Source organism: Pistacia vera, unplaced genomic scaffold, assembly GCF_008641045.1.
Source record: "Pistacia vera cultivar Batoury unplaced genomic scaffold, PisVer_v2 Contig660, whole genome shotgun sequence".
NCBI classification, from domain to species: Eukaryota; Viridiplantae; Streptophyta; class Magnoliopsida; order Sapindales; family Anacardiaceae; genus Pistacia; species Pistacia vera.
This window is the reverse complement of record NW_022196513.1, coordinates 1,212,151-1,236,375: the sequence shown is the minus strand read 5'-3', so window position 1 is coordinate 1,236,375 and position 24,225 is coordinate 1,212,151. Positions and strand designations below refer to the sequence as shown.

Genomic DNA, 24,225 nt, shown 5'->3' with positions numbered 1-24,225 from the left:
ATGTGGATGCTAGTGGATCAGAACATTTCGTGATAAGAACTGCAAACTTGCAACCGTTAAAGCAGTTAAAGCCGAATAACTTGAAAACAAAGCGACCCTTTGTACATAATTATAAAGGGCCCCATGATCAAGCTTTCAATCCAACAAAGTTAGGCTTGATAAAAAAAAATCTTACAAGAGAGAAGAACACTACTTTAATACTAAGAGAAAGTCTTCGATATATTCATCTTCCATATGCAACCAATCAATCAGACCATCAAAAGTCAGGCACAAATGACATTTTGGGCATGATGTGAAATGATATTATAATTCCTTATATGTTAAGCAAAGAAGAATATCTGCAATTATAGAAAAATAAATCCCCCGCGTTTTCTTTTCTTTTCTTTTCTTTTTAGTGAACTCGTGAAACAAAATTCAATAGAAAAGCAATCAAGTCTTTTTCTTAGCATCACAAACACCCACAGAGAGATACAATGCAAGTCACTTTCATATAATTAAAATCTCAATGACAACAGTCGCTGAACTTGCAAAAATATAGATATTCAATCTTGAGACTCTATTTGAGATGTTCAATTCCAGCCAAGAAAAGAAAACAAGACCCTTTTGATTACTAAAAGCTTTCGAGTTATGACAGCTAACAAGGTGTTGTGGTGAGGGCCACTGCTCTGGCTAGCATCTCCAGCTCCTTGGGTAGATTATATATGGCCAGAATTTGCATCGATCAGGTGGGGATGTTATGTGCCACCAACCGTGCCACTGCTCGATGTCAGGGATGCTGGGACAGCAGAGAGTAAGGGACACTTTTAACCAACAGAAATAAAGACAATAGTTTGAATGAACTTGAGGCAGAGAGTTAACAATTAAGAATTTTGAACGCATACCTGTTGGGTACAGCTGAGATGCCTTGCTGTTTCAAGAAGAGCTTAGAAACAGCGACAAAGGAGTCTTCATAAGCAGAATTTAGAAATTTACCTGTGAACAGTTCATACAAGCCTATGATATCAATATAATTGACACGGCAGAAGTATATATGAAACTAAGCTCTTTCTCAAGGTTGTAGATAAATTATTCTGCCGACAACAAAAGCAATTTCTAGCATTTATACTAAGAGATTGCAAGATATTTGTCGCAATCAATTGAAGGAACTTCGAGAGCAGGGGACACAGGAAGCCAACAATGAAGCAAAAATCATATGCTGAAGCTAGCATCATGAACATTAAACATACAAAGCTCAAATACATCCACATAACCAACACTTGAATCCATATCTGACACCAATATAGTATAGCCTTCTCTGGTGATTTCCATTAAGCGGGCAAAATTGGGTTACTTATTCACTATTCCAATTGAAAATCCAAAATTAAGTTAGAACCAGGACTCTACAACATTCATGTAATTTAGTAATATGGTATTATGGTTATATTCTTTTTTCAGATAAGACACAGGTAATATGATTATATTCATCTTGATGGTTGAGTAAACACCATTCCATGGAGATCAACCACACCATCTTTATCCCTAACCACTAAGAAAAGGACCAAGGAAAAAATACAACAAAGCATCCTTAGAGTAGAGGACTACCAAGCAGAAAATCAAGCACCTAATGAAAATTATTGATGTTTCATCCACAAATTCTGTTGACATAGCATTTTCTTGACTTCCAAATGGGACAGATTCAGAGTAAACGGCAGACACCAGAAAATCAATTGCTTGTGACATCGAACTCCACAATTGAATGCTATAAGTCATCTACGCATAAAACAGATAACAGAATACCCAAGACAAATTTCATTAGGAAGTACGTGGTGATGAATATTCATGACTTCATTGGGATATCACCAGCAGAAACTCCATCTTGTATGATAATTAAGGATGGAAAATAAATCATGGAGTTTAAGGAGAACATTTTAAACATTTCTTTATTTTCATTCCTCAAAAATATTATATTGTAGGAAACAAAGAACAGAGCACCATACATATTGGCCAGTCATCTTCCTGGAGACTGCAAAAGCAAGTAGAGTACTCAAACGCGAGTACAAGGATGAGGATCCCATATTTCATATCAGCAGAAGTAATAAGTTCTATGAGCAAGAAAAGTCACAAAAATAAAAAAGAGAGATTATAAACATAGTCTCTCATGCAAATTATGACAGCAGATTTAACAACCCTACCCGAGACACAAATCGTCAGCGTACAAGAAGAAGAATGAACTCCAACATCCTCAACTCTTCAAAACCAAGTTCACCACATTAGGTAGCTTGGCCACATATTATTTGAAGTCATTGCAACTCTATATACACCTTAGAAAAAATCAAAACATTGAACACTCGATTGATACTCTATGCAGCTTGTACTTGCATTGAAAACAAAATGAAATAACAAAAATTTACAGTAACACTTTGCTCTTTCCAATACACAGCATGTACAGAAGCCAAAATTGGGGAAAAAAACTGCCAAAACAAAATCAACTACAGCACCAAGATGCAATTTACTCAGAAATTTGATTATACAACAGAAACACAAAAGAAGGACATCATCATCGCGAAATGTGATTATCCCATTTCATATCCTACTTTCTTTACACAATATATGCTGATAAATACAATGAAAATTTTCCTCCTTACCCCGTTTATTTCCAGTGCCATCCTCCAACACTCTTACCTTTATCTTCCAGGCATTCCCAAAAAGCAAAAATACAACGAAACCCATTTGCACTTTTCACACCTGACACCTATAATCAAATTTTCAAATACAAACTAATCAGGACCATGCATCCTTCCAAAGCAATCAAGTCCTTCGGTTCGGCTGCGCACGATCTTATGAAACACCTCTCTCACATGTCTCTCCAACGGGTCCAATCCCTCTTTTATTGTTTCGCAAACAATTGATAATTCCTTCACTTTTTGTCTCACCTCGCCCTCCTTCTCCTCGGCCACTGGATACTGAATCGAATCCAACAACTCGTTCATCAACCTCGTGCTTTTCTCAATCTGATGAATCTCCCTCATCAACCCGCAAGCATTTCTCCTCTCTCGTTTCTTCGACTCCTCCAAAATCTTCTCGTGCAATACCATCATCGGCCCCGCCCAAATAAATTGCCTAGACACCGGAAAATGCACTTGCAAACCACGATCCTGACACGGAATAGCCGCCACAAGCGCCCACATTACAAACAACAATAACGAACTCATGGTGAACACCAACGCGGCAAGCCCATTTGTAGCCATAATTTCATTACCCTTTGGAGCATACAAATTATTCCCAATCGCCTGCAACTGCCGAGCAGCCGACCAAGACCTCGAAACACTCCATGACAATGATCGAAAATGCCCCAAGGATCGATTGTGATGATCCTTCAAGTTATTCCTCCCAAAAGACCGGTTCCGATGAGCCAAAGCCGTGCCGGAATCTTTCTCATCAAGCATACTAATCGCCAAATCAATCACAGCCTTCTTAGCTCGCCGAACCTGTCCTTCACATAACATTCTCCGATCATCCAAAGCAATAAGAACGATTTCAATAAGCTTCTGCCACTGTCTGATCTGCTCAATCCCATCACGAATCGCATTGCAAACGTCAAGCGCCTTCACGCTCCGTTCAGAATACTCAGCAATAAGCCGATCCATCGGTGCCTTATGAAGCTGCGACCTATTATTAAACAAAACAACACGAAACTCATCCTGCGAAACGAGGAACAAGTCGAGAAGCTTCTGAACCCACGCAAGCGAGAGCAACTCGTCCGAACCGGACGACAAGTCCATGAACCGGTCCGAAATCTTCCGCTGGAAGGACTCCAGGTCGACCTCGGGAGAGGAACCGGAGACGGTGTCGCTGTCCATGGAATGAACGGCCTGATCGCGGCGGAGACTGAGAATGGAACGGCCGAGGTTGGAGAAAGGCGCCGCCGATGAGCCCTGGCAGTCGGTGGCGGGCATGATTACATGAAAGAAAGGAAATTTGAGGTGCGGAGATGGAGAATTGAAGTGGGAAAATGGTGGAATTGTGAGAAAATTAGGGGAGAGTGAGAATTGAGGAACCCTAATAAGTGGAGAGTGGGATTTTATTGGGGGAGTTTCGGACCGCGTAATTTGGTAGTTGGAAAGAGAAAGTTCTTCAAACGGATAAATTATTGTTACTATATTCGGAATTTACTATTACTTTATTAATTATTTTAGAGGGGAATTTAATTAGTTATTTGATCAAATAATGATATTAAAATTTGTGATAAATTTTATGAGTTTAAATGGGTTTGTTGGCTACTTAATTCTAATGATTTTATACCATATTATTTTGGAGGGGACTATAATAAATAATTGAATTTGATGAAATAATATTATTGAGTTAATATAGTAAGATACCCTTTTATTTAATTGATAACACATTTATAAACATGTCTTACCGAAATTATGACATTATTTTATCTTAATAATGGTTACTTTATATTATTACTTTTAGCCATAGATATCATAATTCCTAATACTTTAGATTAAAAAAGAAATTATGTATTCATCCTCATATATTATTACTAAAGTTAGGATACTGTAATTTAATTTTCAAGTAAATTCTTTATACTATTTTAGGCTGTCTATCCTATAATTTCACTATATTAAGATATCTTGTATAAACATAAAAATAATTATTCCTAACTGTTTAATTTAACACCATCAAATTATAGAAGTTCATTCAAAATTGTAAGTAGAAGGTTTTTTTTTTTTTTTTTTTAAATAAATACTTCTTTTTTTTTAACTATAATGAAATATTTTAATATTTGTGTTTGTTCATAGGTGGTATATTTTTTTTCATTTTCATAAATTTGTTTTGGGATGAGCATAGGGATTCACTAAATCTTGTACACGCGGTAAGGCAGTACACACGCAGTGGACACGGCCGATGGGAAGAGATCTGAGCCGTTGATTAACAATAAAGCGTCAAAGTCCGAAGAGCAGTACTTGGTGCATTGATATTTCGCCACGTGGCGTAGTCTTGTCCTGTTTGTCCACGTGAGATTAAGCGATGATTTTACTGACAAAAGCCCAGTCATTTTTTAGGCTCGGACACGCGGCAGCTACAGCTGAGTCTTCGTTGGCGCGTAATGCAGGAGAGCGACTTGGTCTTCTCTTTCTTATTCTTTCTTCTAGAAGAAGAGACCTCTATATTGACGAAATTACCACTAATAATACCAAAATATCCCTATCTACTTAGCTTTTTTTTTTAAATTTAGGAAATTCTAAATTATCATTTTAAGGATAAATTGGAGTGAGAATTTGTTATCTGTTATTGGGTGACCCCATAATAGAATAATAAAATTAGGTTTTTAAGTTTTTTAAGCTTTTGAGATTGAGTCTTTTTAAGTGCTAATAAAGGTGGTTACTAAAGGATTATTGGATCGGATTTTTAAAGCGATCAAACTTTTAAGACTCTGAAAAATTAATTGAGGTACATGTAAATTGATTTTAATATTAATGTGATTAGAAAAAAGGAAAATTATCAAATTAAAATGACAAAAATAATAATAATATTGATGAATAAATTATTTAGGAACTATAATTTAAACCATGAAAAAATTTTGACGAGTTGACATAAATGAGTTGAATGAATTTGGACAGATAATTTATAAAAAAAAATATTTATTAAAAATATATATTGAATTATCATTATAATTAAAATCAATAACTATACAATTTAATTATTTTATTTGAAACAATACAAATATCTGACAAAAGAGAATCTTAATCTTTAATTAAAATGATGTTTTACATATTTATCAATAAATATCTAAAAACTTATCTCCAAAAACCAACTCTGATTAGGACAACTTCCAACAAAATATTGCTACAAATTTTTTTGGCCAAAACCTTATTTAAATAATAAAATAATAATAATATGATAATAACACAAACTCAGAAAGGGAATCTGTCTTAATCTTCTTAATTAATTGATCAATTAATTATAATAACATCTCACGTGTGGCTTTTNACATGATGATAGATGATTATGGACAAGTTTTCAGTCTATTGTCTTGAATAACATAACCTAAGTTAAATAATCCGAACTTACGTGATTGTTGCTTGGATTGATCTATTTTCATAATTCTTAAGGCTGCCATTGAATTAAGCTTAGAAAGCTTATTCTAGGTTGTTCAAAGGTTAGGATCTAATTGAAGAGCTTGTTTCAGTAGTGAAAATTAAGGGAAAATTCGGGTAACAGAGCTTGTTGTTTCCTAGGGTCAATAATTCCATAATAATGAGATAGAGTAATGTTACGGTTAGTTCATATACAATGCATGTTTAGGTGGATCTTGAACCGAGAATTGACTGTTTTTAATCTGATATTTTCTACCATTTGAGATTTATTTGTTTCACTTTTGATTGCATTGTCTACAACCCCTTTCTTTATTTTGTTGTCATGTTTACCGTTTAGGATTTTATTTTATTTTTCTATTGTTTTCGTTGTGGTTATTGGTTAGAACATAGGATTTAATCGAATCATTCCCTATGGGATTGACCTTTGCTCACCCTATATGCAATTTAGTAGTTAGGTTAGTAAGGTTATTAATTTGGAGCATTCGGCACGTTACCAACCCCCTACATGTTTCCGCAGATGTAGAGATTCCTTTAAATAAAAATTATGCAGAAGTGTAGTTTGTGAGGAAGAGAACACTATGGTCATTTATGCAGGTTCAGAAAGGGCAATTGCAGGTAGTAGTGAATCAGCTCATGTTTTTATGGATGGATCAGAGTTGCGCATAGGGTATTTATTTGACAACAAAGAGGAAGTGGTGAAGAAGCTAAAACTTATTGCGATGAGAGGTAATTTTGAGTTCATCACCAAAAATTCAAATTCATTAGTTGTGATGATTGCATGTCATGACCGAAAGTGTAAGTGGCAGGTTTATTGTAGAAGGTTGGCAGAGTCCAAAAAATTTATTTTTAGCACATATACCCGTGAGCACACATGTGATTTGGGACATATTTCAGGTGAGCATCAACAAGCCTCTGCTGATGTTATTAGACAATTTGTCAAAAGTCAGTTCGTTGAAGGGGAAGGTCCATCTCCTAAAAACATTCAGAGACTTGTGCGCACAGAGTTGGGATGTGTTGTTAGTTACTGGAAATGCTGGAAAGGGAGACAACGTGCACAAGATTTTGTGAGGGGCACACCAGAGCATGGGTACGCAGTATTAGAAGCGTACCGTTATATGCTTGAGTTGACAAACCAAGGTAGCAAGACAACTTTGAAGTGGGACAAGAATATGATGTTTAAATATTTTTTTTTTTGTTGCTTACGGTTCTGCTATAAGGGGTTTTGTAAACATGAGAAAGGTGTTGGTTGTTGATGGTTTCTTTTTTATGGGAAAGTATGGAGGTACATTGTTGGTGGCCACTACACAAGACAGCGAGAATCACACATATCCTATTACATGGTGTGTGGTTGACTCTGAGAATGACAAGTTATGGACTTGGTTTTTTCAACAATTACGTACGATAGTGCCTGACAGTGATGAGTTGTGCATAATATCCGATAGGCACCACTCTATAAAGAAGAGGATTGCCACTATTTACCTCAAGCACATCACAGATTCTGTATGGGGCACCTTGGTTAGAACATAAAACAAAAGTTTAAGTGTGCTGGCCTCCTTCAAACATACTACATAGCAGCAAAAGCTTATCGGGTTGATGAGTTTGAGGAGCACTTCTAGCAAATCTGAATCAAGGATGATAGAGTTGCTAAGTATCTTGAGCATGATGTTGGTTTCAAGCGATGGAGTATAGCTTACTTTTCTAGAAGAAGGTTTGATGTCATGACCATGAACATAGCCGAGTCCATAAATTCGATGTTGTTAATAGAAAGAGAGTTTCCAATAGTTGCACTTTTTGATGCAATCTAGAGGACATTGTCACGATGGTTCCATGAGCGTCGTACGGAGTCAAATAATTTTACTACAACCCTTGTTCCGTCGGCTGAAAAATTATTGTGAGAATGTATGGATTTGTCAAATGCACTGTTTGCCTATCCTCTTAATGCTCAAAAGTTCACTGTGTGCGGCTATGGTCTGGATGCCCGAGTTAACCTTGTTAGAAAAACTTGCAGCTGTAAAGTGCTTGACGTTTAATGTTTGTCTTGTCCTCATGCAATATCATCATTGAAACACCAACAGAAGCTGGATTTTGGTTCAAGAATTTACATGGAACTTTGCTCCCCTCTCTATATAGAAAATCACTACATGCTAGCTTATTCAGAAACGATAATTCCAGTGCCTCCAGAAGAGTAGTGGGTTGTGCCGCCAAAGTTGGCTGACATTATCATTCATCCGCCATTTAAGAAGACAGCAAGGGGGAGAAAAAGAGTTAAGCGTATTCCATCAGTCTCTGAGGCTCCCTAGAAAACGAATAAGTGCTCAATTTGCAAGCAACCTGGCTACAAAAGAAGCAGTTGCCAAAAGTAATTACATGCAGATCCAGAAAATTAGGTTCAAAGAAGGATGAAATTCAGGGAGTTGCCAAGGCCAACCGTTGATGAGTTGTTGTTTTCAATTATTGATGTTTTAAATTTTATTGTAACCTTTAATAAATCATTCTTCATATTTAGTATTCTTGTTACATGGCCTAAATATTTGTTGGTAGTTTTAGTTTGGAATTAGCTTGTCAAATTGAGGAGAAAGTATCGAATTAATACGTGTTGGTAATTTTAGTTTGTCAAAATTTAGGAGAAAAGCTGGAAAAGTATATATTGCCCATGATCGCTTAATCGACTAAGTGTATCGCTTAAGCGACAAAGGGTTTTTCAAACAAGATCACTTAAGCGATATCACGGATTGCTTAAGTGATCGTAATCTGCCCATCACATGATCGCTTACTTGACCAAGTGAAAAAGACAAGAATTGCTTAAGCGATATCTGAGATCGTTTAAGCGATCATGCACTGGACATATTTGATTCTGCCAATCACACAATCGCTTAAGCGATCTACGATCGCTTAATCGACCAAGTGAAAAAGAAACCAATCGCTTAAGCAATATCTACGATCGCTTAAGTGACCCTGTGTAAATGAAGTTCCTTTGACTATTAAACAGATTTTTTGTGCAAATGATTTTGCACAGTTACAAGTTTGTACATAAAATTGTTAGTTGTTGGCAATAAAGTATTCTTTATTGAATGAATCGTATGGACCTGTAACTGTACAAAACTATCTACACAAACAATCCGTTGATTGGTCTTTCAAACTTCGTTTACTCCTTAAAATAATAACTCTTTTAAAATCAGACCAAGAAGAATCTCAAAAGAGTTTAGGCTCCGTTTGGTACGCGATTGGGAATGCTATTATTAGTATTCCAAATAAAGTTAAACAGTAAAATGTCATTATTCTCCAAATATTATTCTACATTTTTCAATTCTTTTTAAACCCTTCTAAATTTATTAATTTAACTAAACACCCCTAAGTATTTTTTTAGAAATTGTAAAAACACCCCAGCAACCCACATTTACCAGATTCCGACAACCACTGCCGAAAGCTGGCTGGAATCTGGTATAATAGTGCAGTACCAGCTGAATCTAGTGGTAGTACGCCGATCTAGCCTTTTTCGACCAGATCCACAGTGGATCTAGCCAGAAAAGGCTAGATCTACAGCCAAACAATGGCCAGATCTTTGGTTGTAGCTAGTCGTCAATGACAGTTGTATCTTTGCCCGTCGTTAACGACCAAATGAAGCCAGATCTAGCCGTTAATGGCCAGATCTTGTCATAGATATGGCCTTTTCCAACTAGATCCACCATGGATAGGGCCGAAAAAGGCCATATCGGTGCATGACCGGTAAGATCCAGCTGGTCATGCACCGATATGATGTCTCCGGCCACCCTCCGGCGGTGGTGGGCAACTGTCTGTATTTAATGGTGGGTTGGGGGTGTTTTTGTTAACTTTTAAAATTTTATTATAGGGGTGTTTAGTAAATAACCAAATATAGGGGATATTTTTGTCAATTTCCAAATCCTACATCGTAATACCCACCCAATTTAACTTTTTTCAAAAGATTATTCTAAAAACTACCCAATAATGAACCAAATGGTGCCTTAATATTTATCAATGCTCTAAACATTTCACCATCTTCTTGTTTATCCATATCACAACTGTGATGCCATTTTATTGCTCGAACTCTTAACATATAGGGTTTACGATTCGTTCAGTGGACCATGACTATTGTTATATTTATATTAAACATATAGTTCTTTTATGTCAATATGAAACATAAAAGGTGTAGAATGTTTATGTCTATGCTAAACATATAGGGTTTACGATTTGTTGACTGGAACATTAGGCGATTTTAGATCGCGTAAGCAATGATGTCCTAGGCAGAATCACTTAAGCAAATATTTTGGGAATGTTTTAAAATATTCCCAAAATATTTGTTTGTTTAAAATATTTCAAATCGCGTAAGCAATCATGTCCTAGGCGGATAGGGCGTCGATATGGCCTTTTCCGGCCAGATCGACCACGGATGTGGCTGGAAAAGGCCAGATCACTGCCAGATCTGGCCGTCGACAGACGAAAAAGTCCACATCTGGCCGAATGTTTAGCATAAAGTAAACATTCTACACTTTATATGTTTCATACACCCCTACCTACCCACAGTGCCAGATCTAGCCGTCGACGGACCAAAAAGTCCACTGAACGAACTGTAAACCCTATATGTTTAGCATAGACGTAAACATTCTACACCTTATATGTTTCATACTAACGTAAAAGAACAAAATGTTTAATATAAATTTAATAACGGTCATGGTCCACTGAACGAATCGTGAACCCTATATGTTTAGCATAGCGTTAATTGCTTAATCAATGCTCTGAAATACAATAAATAATATCCGAATACATAGGATCGCTTAAGCGATTCTTTGCTTTTACTCTAGTCGCTTAAGGGATCCGTCTGTATCACTTAAGTTTTCTTTGCTTTTACTCTAGCCGCTTAAGCGATCCGTCTGTATCCCTTAAGCGATTCTTTCCTTTTACTCCTGGTCGCTTAAGTGATCGGTAATCACTTAAGCGATCTAGTCCGTAGCGGATGCCCAGATCTATGATCGCTTAAGCGATTTTTGTAAAAGACTCTTGGTCGCTTAAGCGATTTGAGATCGCTTAAGCGATCTTGTCCGAGGCAGAATGAATCTGCCCAGATCTATGATCGCTTAAGCGATCCATTTGTATCACTTAAGCGATTTTCGTAAAAGACTCTTGGTCGCTTAAGTGATCTCAAATCGCTTAAGCAATCTTGTCCGAGGCAGAATGAACATCTGCCTAGATCTATGATCACTTAAGCTATCTTATGTATCGCTTAAGCGATTCTTCCTAAAAGAGTCTTTGTCACTTAAGCGATTCGGGATCGCTTAAGCGATATTTTCCCAGGCAGAATGAACATCTACCCAGATGGGTAATCGCTTAAGCAATCGTATGTATCGCTTAAGCAATGCTTCGTAATAGACTCTTGGTCGCTTAAGCGATTTGAGATCGCTTAAGCAATCATTTATGGAAAAGTCTTGGTCGTTTAAGAGATATATGTGGTCGGTCATATACGTAATTGTTTGGTACCATGCCTGCCTTTAAGTTAATTAATTTTGAAATGACTGTGATTAAGAAATATTTGTACATCACTTATTTCCCTCCCATATCCAAAAAGGATTTGTATCTCAAAATTAAGTAATTTATATCAATGTAACTCATCACAAATCAAAATATAAGAGACATCAATGTAATTGAAAGTTTAAACTTAAAATCATCCATAATAGTGCCGAAACACAGTAATTCCTAGCTAAGACATTTAACTGTAGTTGTGATTGCAATAAAATGTCCTCCACCCAAACAATTGCAAAGAAGAACCCAATTCCAAGTATCATTTTTCGTCTCATTTCCCTTCCATACATTCTCATTTCCCTCCTGTGACCTGCCAACTAGCTTTTGAGAAGTTTTTGAATTTTGTTTGCCAGGAATCTGTCTCAGATCATTGTTTGGTACCATGCCTTCCTAGCAGCCTTTATTGCAGATGCCTCCTCCTGCAAACAAACCTTTGAGAAGTTTTCGAATTCTGTTTGCCAGCAACCTGTCTGAGATCATTGTTTGGCACCATGCCTTCCCAGTAGCCTTTATTGTGGATGTCTCCTCTTGCCAACCAGCCTTTGAGAAGTTTCCTCTCATTGTTTGTCAGAAACCTGCAAAATTATCCGACACACACCTGCCAACAAGTCAGCTTTTGTAAATTAAAAAAAACACGTAAAAAAGTTACAGAGTGGGTAGGTGAGAAGTTCACTCAGTCCATCCCTTTCGGTAAAGCTCCATATAAGCATGACACCTACAGCATCATCACCACAACCCAAGTATCAACATCAACATCACATAAATTACAAAATTCAAAGTCCAACTTTAATACCTTTTGATTGGGTTCTGGCCACTCAAAACGGATCCATCTGCCCATGGAAGTAGTCCACAGCCTAGCACTCCCGACAGTCTCTCATTGTTTCATCATTCAAGCCGTCCATCGGGGTGTTGGTCATGTCAAACTGAATAAATTTCAGGGCATATGCCCCACATTCAGCACTCTAATAGGAAGAAGACATTAGCATTAGAATAAACTTATAGAATAATTGTATTATGTAAGTTAGTTTTATACAAAACTTACCTTGACTCATTTATTGGGACAGAGCGCTTAAGTGGCCACTTTCTGGTTAGTACTTGATCACCTAAGTGCCCAAACATCCTGCTGTCACGCAACAGCCGTGGGAACAACCTGGACAGTGGCTCCAACTCGACCTCTAACTACTTGTCTCGACAAATAGTTAGGTTGCAGTCGAGGATCTTCAGCAACCCCTCCTTTAGATGCGCGACGACTGCTATCTAGTGCATCTTTCTGACAAGGATGATGCAATAGACTCTTTTAACAAAGGCCCAATTGTGGCCCTATTTGGGTCTTTCCCCCTGTACATACTGCATAATACTATCATCAAACTAAAAATCATCAGGGATGCAGTCCAACTGTTATGGGGCTAATCTTTTTCGCTTCGCTCCTTTTGCTGCACCTCTAGCAATGACATTTTTAATTAAAGTGCAATATGTCGAAACAAGCGTTTGGCCAAATGCCACATCGGTGATGGCACAGTCGGGGTACAATAGATCACCATCACTAGTCTGTCGTAGCCTCATCAGTGCCAATATCTCATCGATATGCTGCATCAAATAAAAACAACAAGATAAGTATGGAAAACATAGGCAAAAATAAGGAAAATTAAGCGAAAATAACTCACCGAGTCCTCAAGCCACGTGCCCATCGTCAACAACTTTTCAAACCATTCCTGGGGATAATCCTCTGTCTTACACTTTATATGTGTATTACTTCTTGATTCATTGTAATAGGCATAGAAGAGTTTTTTCTGTTCTTCTATTGGCTTATACAAATCGACATTTGAGTCCATTTCTGCATGCCCACTTCCTCCCCCTTCATCCATTTTTACATTCCCGCTTCCTTCGCCTCCCACCTCGCCCTCCTCCATTATCACTGCCCTACTTCCTCCACCAACCTCCCTAACCTCCTCCATTTCTGGTTCTTCCTCCATTTGTTTCTTAATTTTCCTCTTCTTTGCCTGTGTTACTATCATGTAAGGCGATTTGACAAACTTGCTCTTTCGGCTCTCTTTTTTTTGCCCAGTTTATGCTTTAACCACCTTTAATTCTCCACCAACTTTCTCCTCCACTGTACCTACTTTCTCTGCCAGCTTATCCATTTTCTCCTCCAACCTTTTCATGCGCTCTTCCATCTGGTCAAACCTGTCATAAACGGCTATTGTAAAACTCTGAAACAGGCCGTTTATGAGGTCAGCCACCTCATTCTCCCGATGCCGATGTCTTGGTAAAGCGGTACTTGTTGTACTGGTTTGCTGAGGCATACGAACCTCTTCCTCCCTCTTCTCCTCCTACTCCTTGGGCCTCTTGCCGATTGGAGCTTCATCATCCTCAGCATCAACCATGTTGTCAATCAGTGGTCCTGTAACTGCCATCACATACGTGACCCCTTGTAGGTCCCGCATCAGGCGGTCTATCTATTCATCCCTTTCATCCTCTAGTGCACTGAAAGATGTGACATAGTCCTCTTCCGCTTCATCCCCAGTAGCGGTGAGAAAGGGACGGACGACTCCCTGCAATAAGAAACAAAATCAATCAGATTGAAGCGATATTTTAAAGCAACTGCATATTTAAAAGCTTAATCCTTTAATCTTACCTAGCCGCTTCAATCTCAATGTCTATTTGGTCGTAATCCCAATGGGTACACTTCTTGACATGCCATCGCAACATCCTAGGAATTTGCTGTCGCACATCCAAACTCTTCCCCCCCGCCTTAATGAAGACAGGGATGGCCTCATACATCCAAGCCTACATTATACAAAAACAGTCCATATCATAATTCAAACACATATATTACAAAAAGCTATTAATATTTACCTGCATTGCCCATGGGAAGCCAAACAAATTATACGTGCTCAGTTTATCCTTCCTGACACATTGGGACTGCTTTAACACCATGTTTGGTTTTTTCAGGCTCTTGATGGTTCACTCAAATGATATCCGTCCCCACGAATAAGAATTAAAGAACTCCAAGTCGCTTGCAAACAACAACCAATCATTCTCAACAGCTTTTGTTGAGTCACCAGCCAATAAGATCGAATGTAAAAACAATACCAAGCACACTTTTATCTTCTCTCCATCATTAAACCGAACTGTTTCTAGCCTCTCCTCTAAACCGTGTCCTGTAATAGACTTTGCCCCCTGCAAAACCTTGTTACAAAACCTTATGGCTCTCGGACTCTTCCTTATTGCGTATGCCTCTAGCTTATCTGGCAATTTCCCACATCCTAAGCCCGTCACTAAGGCATATTCCATTATCCCAAAACGTAGTGGCTTTCTACCCACCACGAACCACATTTCTTTATTTTTATTGCATTTTACTGAATGTAGCAACATGTAATGCACTCCCTACCCCTAGAACGTCTTTTTTCCAATTTGTTCCGATTCTTAAAAACCGACCAAAACATGTGTCTTCGAAATCTCTTGCACTTCCAGCTCAAATCTCCTTTATTCTGTCAAAAACATCCCACCTCGACCTGACCGTCACCCTTGCAGGGAAGTAGGGTACATTATTGCTTACAAGCTCCAACATAATCTGCACAATCGATATAAACAACATGTCAGCAACAAAAATAAACCAAAACAACTAATAAACAAAATATCAATAACAAAAAATTACCTCTGTGGTCGCTTAAGCGATTTCGGATCGCTTAAGAGATCTTGCACGAGACAACATGCAAGATCTCTTAAGCATTCAGAAATCGCTTAAGTGACCAAGAGTAAACTGAAAGAATCGCTTAAGCGATGCAAAAGATTGCTTAAGCGATCTTATATCTAGATTTTACCTCGGACAGGATCGCTTAAGCAATCTGAAATCACTTAAGCGACTAAGAGTAAACTGAATCAATCGCTTAAGCGACCATGAGTAATACTCCCAAAACAAATGATTAATCGCTTAAGAGATTAATCGCTTAAGCGATACAAATGATCGCTTAAGCGACAGTGCAGAGCAATACTCCCAAAACAAATACGTACCCTTTCTTCATCGGCCTCCTCATTTCCTGCATTCTCGCCGGCCTCCTTCTCGTCGCCTAAATCCTCGAAAGACTCCTCCTGGCCTGTATTCTTGTCGGACTCCTCCTCCTCGCCTGACTCCTCCTTTTCAGAACCGTTTTGCAATTCTTCTCTCTGTTGTTGTGCTGCCGTCGGCTCCTCTGCCTGTGGACTACCTTCACTGATTGGATGATCGATCGCAGCAGCCATTGAACTGCTTTCGCCACCGGAATCTGGGATTCGAAGTGGCGTTGGGTTTTCCTCCTCATTGTCAGTGTCAGCCATGGTTTTGGATTGAATTTGGTGTCAAAATTTATAGTTTCAATCGAAAATGTGGACTGTATCATCGGAAATCGCAAAGAAATCGATTTTAGGGTTCAAGAGATCGATTGGAAATCGCGATGTATCACCGAAAATCGCGACTGTATTCAGTTTAGGGTTCAAGAAATTAATTTTAGGATTGAATATGGTGTGAAAATTTGCAGGTTCGATCGAAAACTGCACAGTCTTTGTTAGGTTTAAGAAATGGATTGAAAATCGTGACTGTATCGTCGAAAATCACGACTTTATTCTGTTTAGGGTTTAAGAAATTGATTTTAGGATTGATTATGGGTGGAAATTTATAGGTTTGATTGGAAATCGTATAGTCTCCATTAGGTTCAAGAAATTGCTTTTTGCCCTAATGAGTTTTGATTAAGCGAGGTGAATAGTTGGGGCTCATTTTAAAATTTGAAATTTTAAAAACTTTCATTATTTATGATTTGTCCCAAATATGTTTTAATCTTTTCATTTTAACCCATTTTACGTGTTTAACTCTTCCTAAATATGCCACGTCAGCTTCTTTAAATTAAAAAAAAAAATGAAAAAAATTTTGAAGGCCATTTTGTTAAATGCAAACTTGGGATGGCCGGGCAGCTAAATTTCCTCACATTTGCAAGTTTCCAAGGTTTGGTAAATCTACAAGTTTCCACCGTGGTTTCATAAATTCTTGATTTTCATCATTATATTAACACTGGTAATGAATTTTGACATCTAACACAGTTGCAAACAATGCTATTACCATACTGCCTTTACTTTTGATTACACCGCCACCCAGCCACCATTACCATCCAACCACCACCATCACCACCCATCACCCACCACCACCTTTCAACACCATCATGACCAAAACCCCAAATTCACCACCACCATTCCACCCATTCACCACCATCGCAATCCCTCTAAACCCCAAAGCCGGCCACGTTGCCACCAAACAGCCACCACTAAATCACTCACAAATTTAGCCACAAACTTAGCCACAAACCCACCTAAAAAACCTCCACAAACTCAACTACAAATCCACCCAAAAACAACCACAAACCGAGCCCACCACCATTCCACCCATCCACCACCATCACAATCCCTCTAAACCCCAAAGTCGACCCCGCTGCCACCAAACAACCACCACCAAATCAATCACAAATTCAACAACAACCCACCACCCACTCACAAATCTAGAAAATGAATGACGATCACGAGTAGGAAACGAAACCTGTGCGACCTGAGATGGATACCGGTGTGTCAAGGGTGAAGAGAGAAGATTGATGTTGGCTGTGGATAGTGGACGATAGACGTAGCACAAACACAGCAAACTTAGGTGCATGTCGCGATGGAGAGATATAGTCGTGAAAAGTGGAAATGACAGCTATTGGTGTACTGCTGGTGGGGGTTTTGAAGAGGATGGTGAGGGGAAGATGATGATGGAGTCAGGTGGTTTAATCAACACCAGATTTTGGTGCAAAATCTAATTGAAATCTGGCTAAAATCTGCGAGAGAAAGGAAGGAGTAAAAGGAGGGAGAGAGAGGGGTGGGACGGTTGTGTGCTGACCATTTTACCTTTTAGCAATTAAATTAAATGATTGCCTATTAATTTAAAGATGGGAATCTAGAATTTATGAAATTATGGGTGGACACTGTAGATTCGCCAAACCTTAGAAGGGTAAATGGCGGTTACGCTTGCTATGCCTGATAAGATAGTTAAATTCTTTACATATATGTAAATTCTGGGGATATGATAATCCACAAGGCAAGTGACCCGACCGCTGGAGCTGATAAGGTAAGTTGTCTTCTTTCAGTAAACAGGCCATTGACAAAAAGTCAACTAATACATAATCAAAAAATCAAATCATCAGTTCTCACTTCTTAGCTAATTCATTTATCCCGATCTTTCCATCCTCTCAAAGAACATGGCAGAATCATTTCCGTCCACCATTGCAGCAAACATTTTGACGAAGATGGATTTTCTTGCTTTCGCAGAAATACGCTTGTCGTCGAGGGTTCGAAAAGAAATAACGAAGGCCAAACAAATCTTATGCGATGTCAAAGACGCAGTATTGAACGCTGAGGCACAACAGGCACAAAACTGCAAGCTGCAGATTGGGCTTGAAAAGCTTTCAGAACTGTTGTATGACGCTGAGGATGTGTTGGATGAATTGAAGTGTGAAGTACTGGCGAAACAGGTAAGCAAACTCAGTGCTATCATATATTATGGAAAAATCAAGGATATTAGGAAAAAATTAGATGAAAAAGCAGCTGCTATTAGGTCTATATATGATGAGAATCAGCAAGAATTTAGGCGTGTTTATTCAGGAGAGATGGGGATGAACAATTCCTTTCTGGGTACTTCCAAATTTTTTAGGAGAGACGAAGATAAGGAAAATATTGTACACTTTTTGATGGAACCAAACAGAGAAGATGAAAGGGTATCTGTAATTCCTATAGTTGGAACTGCTAGTATGGGAAAAACCACTCTTGCAACTCTGGTGTATTGCGACAAAAGGGTAGATGAAACCCATTTCTTTTTATTTTCATTCAGCACATTATCCAAGACGAGCAAACATTTGGTAAGAAATATTGCACTTTTTGTTGCAACTTACCATGAAAATGAAGAGTTGGAAAATGTTGGATTGCAATATTTAAAGGAATTGATTTTTAGGTGTTTCTTTCATGATATTAAAGTTCATGGTTATTATTTTACATTTAAAATGTATAACTTCGTTCATGATCTTGTCAAGGAAGTGGCACAAAGTGAGTGCAAGGTGATAGATCTCAGAATCCATTATCGTTCCATAAATGCTCGACATTTGTCATTTATTGGCTGTGAAAATTGTATTCCAAATGTTTCATTCAGTTCGAACAAGTTGCGGACCATCAATATGCAAAGTATTCAATTTGAGCAGGTTTCTGAATCCTTTGTTAACACATGGACATCAAATTTTAAGTACGTCAGGTTGTTGTGCTTGAGTGGTCTACAATTTGAAGTGCTACCAGATTCTGTCGGTGCATTGAAACATTTGACATGTCTTGACTTATCTTGGAATTTAATTCTGAAGAAACTCTGTGCAGGTATTTGTAAACTTCGGAGTTTGCAGATCTTAAGACTTCTTGGTTGTTCAAGGCTTAAGAATTTTCCTAATAATATGGGAAAAATGATCGGCCTCAGATATTTGGAAATGACTACAACAGATAGGCATCTACCACAAATTGGAGTTGAATGTTTCAGTTCCCTACGATATCTGCACTTGTATAACTTTCACCATCTGGAAAGTCTTTCTGAAGTGGTGCAAAGTCTCACCAGCCTCCGAACTTTGATTTTGAAAGGCTGTGATAGCATGAACTCATTGCTAGATGATATACAACATCTTAAGAGGTTGGAGAAGTTAGTTATATACAGTTGTCCGACAGTTAATCTGCAAATGGGCTTGCAAGGGAAAGACTTCCGTCTGAACCTTAAAGTTTTCATAATTTATGATTTAGAAGGACTAGAAGACTTACCCCAAATGATTCTTGAAGGATCTGCTAACACTTTAGAGTATCTGCGGACTGACTCATGTCCTAAGCTCACAGAATTACCAGCATGGCTTGTAAATCTCACAGCGCTTCAAAAACTTGAGATTGTAAGCTGCCAAGGACTGTCATCTCTGCCAGATGGGATACTGAACCTCTTCAACCTTAGCGAATTGATGATACAAAATTGTCCCACCCTGAGTGAAAGCTTAATCAAATGACAGACTGGAATAATGAATGATCAGGTATGTGTAAAAGTATCTCTCATTACCTTCGATATAAGTCTGGTAAATTGTTTAAATACCCTAGCTTATAATGTTGTTAGAATACCCTTCAATATTGGTAACTGCTTTGAGAGAAATTAATTTATATCTAACTTCATGCTGCCTTCTATGCAAAATTTTAAGTTCAAAATTTTCTCAGTCATAGGTTTTACCTAATGGTTCATAACATTACCAATCCAAGGATAAAATTAATTAAACCAATAGCCGTATTATTGGCATACACTACGAACCATAGTATACACTGCCCATTTGACTTCTAATTTCTGGTGGACTAGTGACTAGCAAGCCACAAGCCTGATTCAAGCGACAGAAACATGTAAGAACTCAGCGCTTCAAAGCATAAGATGACAAGAACAAAGCTGTTCAAACAACAGTTTACTTAATAAAACAAATTTTTAGAACTTTTTCATGAAAAAGAATTTACTTTCACCAGAACAATTATATTGTGTATAAACAATGGAACATTGAACCGACAATGGAGAAATCATAAATTCCAAAAATTAAAAACCAAGTTAGATCCATAACAGAACCCTTCTCAAGAATTGATTATAAGTAACATAAGTAAATAGAGGTTAACCTAAATTTTACATATATATGTCATATTTGGTATGAGGCCAATACATAATCAAGTATTTGGGTACTAATAAAGGTCGAATTTTACAAACCTGTGATATATTTGCTTGGTGACTTCCAGATGATGTGACTCTCAAGAAGTCTTTGGCCAAATATTCTTGAAGAAATGGCTTACAAATTGAGCGGAAAAAATCAAACTGCCCTTGCACAATCTTCTTTACCTGAGGTAAATTTTATACATGAAAACCAGAATCTTTCTTAGAACAAAAAAAAAAATGCTTATTCTTTTCTGTATAGCTCTTATTATTAACGTAAATTTAATATATAGATGGAGCAAAACAGAGGGAGGAAGAGAGGGACTCTGTGGCAAAAGTTGGTATTCTTACACCCATCAACGAATTATTTGTATGACTTTTTAATGATCACCATTTATTATTGCATACCTCCAATGAACGGCAAATTTCTCACTCATCGGATATGACCATCTCCATAAAGACAAACAATTTTTTTTTTTTTTTGGTGGTTTAATAAAACTTCAGTTTTAACCACCACTCCAGAAAAATTCACAACATGAAAACGTCAACCATGAACTATGCACATTTGAAAGCCCCAAATCAATTTTCTCAATATTTTTATTTAGGTGTGATCATTATTCTCTGCAACAAGCACACGCAAATCTCCCATATATGAAAGGCTACATATTTTGGCAAAGAGATCTTCCTGCACAATCAAAGACCTAATCATAACTCCAGCAACTATAAAATGAATGAAAAGTGACATGGAAGAGGGGGGCAGCAGACAATGCAGCCCTCAAATTAACAGAGTTTGTATTTGCAGTATCCAGATTATCCACAAGTATGTGTACCTGCAAGAGCAACATTTGAACTCCGTAAGATTGGTATATGAGTAACATATTATATATGAGATGACAACCTCAAATTTTCCATCTAAGGTAATAATTAAGCAGTAAAAGCAGAGCAAAGAAAGTAGAAGGCAGCTATGAAAAACACCGTTCAGGAGAAGAGGAATTAAGGATAATCAGCCAAAAATAAAATATTCTCCTGCCATTGATGTGATCACACATCAAATGAAATCTAAGGAACCTATTGTTGATGCTTGATTTTGACACCAAAGACTCGCACATGTGAAATACTGAGTTGACTCAGAAGACACACGTGAATAAGGGGATAATGGATTGAATAAAGGATGAAGGACAATGTTTAAAGTGGTTCGGATGCTTAAACAAGTAAAACCTACGTCCACTGATATTATATTAATGTATAAGATCAAGTTACTTTTGGCGAGCTGATTTATAATTTAAAGAGTACAACAATACAAGAGAGCAATTCTAGAGTGAAATTAGCCAATCCCACAAACGGGAGAGCAGCCCTCTATTTATAGTGGAATGAATTAAGACAATGATTACTGAATCCATAAAAAGGGGGTAGATACCGTGCAAATTCTTCTTTGCGTCTCATTGCTCACCTGCTCGAGTGATTTCCTCGGTTTGTGTAGGGATTGGACACGTGGACCATCTCCAACCTTTCGTCAATCTGGCGTGCATCCACTGCACTGATAGGAGCATGCCGCTCTCGTCAGTATGCGACATGGCTGCATCTGAATAGCTGCTGGACTTACTTAAGCTCTGACCGCTTACGCTGACAGGGCTCTATGCCAGCCCTACTTTTTCAGACATAACACCTATGAACCACACTTGTTTGTCAATCTGTACATTTTTGAAACATTACAATTGGCAGCTAGGCAGCCTACAATATCTAAGCTACTAACAATGATTGGTGGTTTATAAAGACTAGTTGGCATGACGTCTAGCAATTTATCCATGTAGATGTTATTGTAGTCCTGTTCCTACATAATCAGATAAAGATAAAACAAGCAGATTATTAAAAGAAAAAAAATTGTTAATCCAGGGTTGAATCTGCTAGGTACTGAGCACTAAATAACTGAGGAAAGACAGGATTACTGTGGCACAGCAATTTTCACTGTGGGTTTAACACATTTACTTCAAGATATCTAGTAGATTGATGCCACCAACAGCAAGTAGACCAGACACGCCTGTCTTGCACTTGAAACCATTACGGTTCGTCGCAGAACCTTCTGCATGCATTTAGCTGCCTCTTCTCTTGAACCGATTATGACTTCATTTATAGCTCGACCTGCAAAATGTTATTTTATGTATCATTCAAGTATCCAGATTAAGTAAAGAAGGTCTAATGAAAATTTTCGATCACATGTTCTCTTACAGAAAATTGGTTGCAGAATAAGTTTTAATTTGTACACTGCCTCGGAAATAACATTTCCTATTAACCTGTGGATATCAACTGAATTTCATACCATATTCATTTATTCTCTTCTTCTCTCCAAGCTTCATCCCCATTTGACTTCTAATTGCTGGTGGAAGAGAAGACACAAGGGACAAGTGACCGGCAAGCCACAATCCTGATTCAAGCGACAGAAACATATAAGAACTTGGCGCTTTAAAGCATAAGATGACGAGAACAAAGCTGTTCAAACATCAGTTTCCTTAAAAAGAAACAAGTTTTTAAAGCTGTTTTTCTTAAATTTATCATGAAAAAACAATTTACTTTCACCAGAACAAATATGCAATAAACAATGGAACAATGAACTGAAAATGGAGAAATCATAATTTCAAAGAAAATAAAAACCAAGTTAGATGCATAACAGAGCCCTTATCAAGAATTGATTATAAGTAACAAGAGTAAATAGAGGTTCTGCTAAATTGTACATATGTAGGTCATATGGTTTGAGCCAATACTAATCAAGTATTGGGTATTGAATCAATTTTACAAACCTGTGATATATTTGCTTGGCCAGTTCCAGATGATGACGCTCAAGAAGTCTTTGGCCTATATCTTGAAGAAATGGCTTATACATTGAGTGGAATAAATCAAACTGTCCTTGCACAATCTTATTCACCTGAGGCAATTTTTATACATGAAAACCAGAAACTTTCGGGGAACAAAAGATATACTTGTTCACTTTTGTACAACTCTTATTATTAACATGCCTGTAATATATTGATGGAGTGAAACAAGGAGGAGAGAGGGACTCTTTCATAAAATTCACAACATGAGAGAGTCAACCATGAACTATGCAATCAATGCTATTGAAAGCCACAAATCAATTTTCTCAATATTTTATACAGGTGTGATCAAGCTGTACCTTGTTTTTGTCCTCTGCAAAAGCATACGCAAATCTCCCATATATTAAAGGCTACATATTTTGGCAACAGATCTTCCTGCACGATCAAAGACCTAATCATAACTCTAGCAACCTAAAATGAATGACAGTAACATGTAAGCAAACCTGTGTGAGCTTGGAGGGCAGAAAGAAGCAGCAGACAATGCAGCCCTCAAATTAAAAGAGTTTGTATTTGCAATACCAGATTATCCACAAGTATGTGTACCTGCACAAGCAACACCAAGCTCCCTGAGATTGGTAAATTACTGATATACGAGACCACAAACTCAATTTTCAGATCTCAGCTCATGATTAAGAACCAAAATCATGCAAAGAAGGCAGAAGATAGCTAATAAAAGCACAGCTCAGGAGAAGAGGAATTAAAATAATTAGCTAAACATAAGATCTCCTATCATTGATATGATCACTGTCAAATGACATCTAAGCAACATAAGGACCATACACACTCGTCAGTCATGCGCATTATAGTAACATCATACTTGGCAGCTTGGCAGCCTACAACCTCTAGCTTCAAGCAATGATTGTTTCAGGGCTTTTAATTGACTAGTTGGCATGACATCTAGCATTTTATCCATGGAGATGTTATTGTAGAAAATTAAGAAAAACTAGCAGTTAAATGAAAAAGAAAATTTTAAATCCAGGAGAGATTTGTT

General features: G+C 37.7%; 2 protein-coding genes and 1 pseudogene across 2 annotated transcripts; 1 reads left to right on the top strand and 2 right to left on the bottom strand.

Moving 5' to 3' along the window:
- Nucleotides 1–500: 500 nt before the first annotated feature.
- LOC116112360 lies at nt 501–4,089 on the bottom strand. The gene is made up of 3 exons (XM_031398502.1): nt 2,625–4,089; nt 882–972; nt 501–775 (listed from the first exon to the last, which is right to left on the bottom strand). The coding sequence occupies exon 1, from the start codon at nt 3,933–3,935 to the stop codon at nt 2,757–2,759; it is 1,179 nt and encodes a 392-aa protein (XP_031254362.1). The 5' UTR covers nt 3,936–4,089; the 3' UTR covers nt 501–775; nt 882–972; nt 2,625–2,756.
- A 13,786-nt stretch (nt 4,090–17,875) lies between these two features.
- LOC116112344 (putative disease resistance protein RGA3) lies at nt 17,876–19,696 on the top strand. Its single transcript, XM_031398492.1, has one exon. It carries the CDS (start codon nt 17,876–17,878, stop codon nt 19,694–19,696), a length of 1,821 nt encoding a protein of 606 aa, XP_031254352.1.
- Nucleotides 19,697–22,349: 2,653 nt separating this feature from the next.
- Nucleotides 22,350–24,147, bottom strand: LOC116112343 (annotated as a pseudogene).
- Between the last annotated feature and the right edge of the window lie 78 nt (nt 24,148–24,225).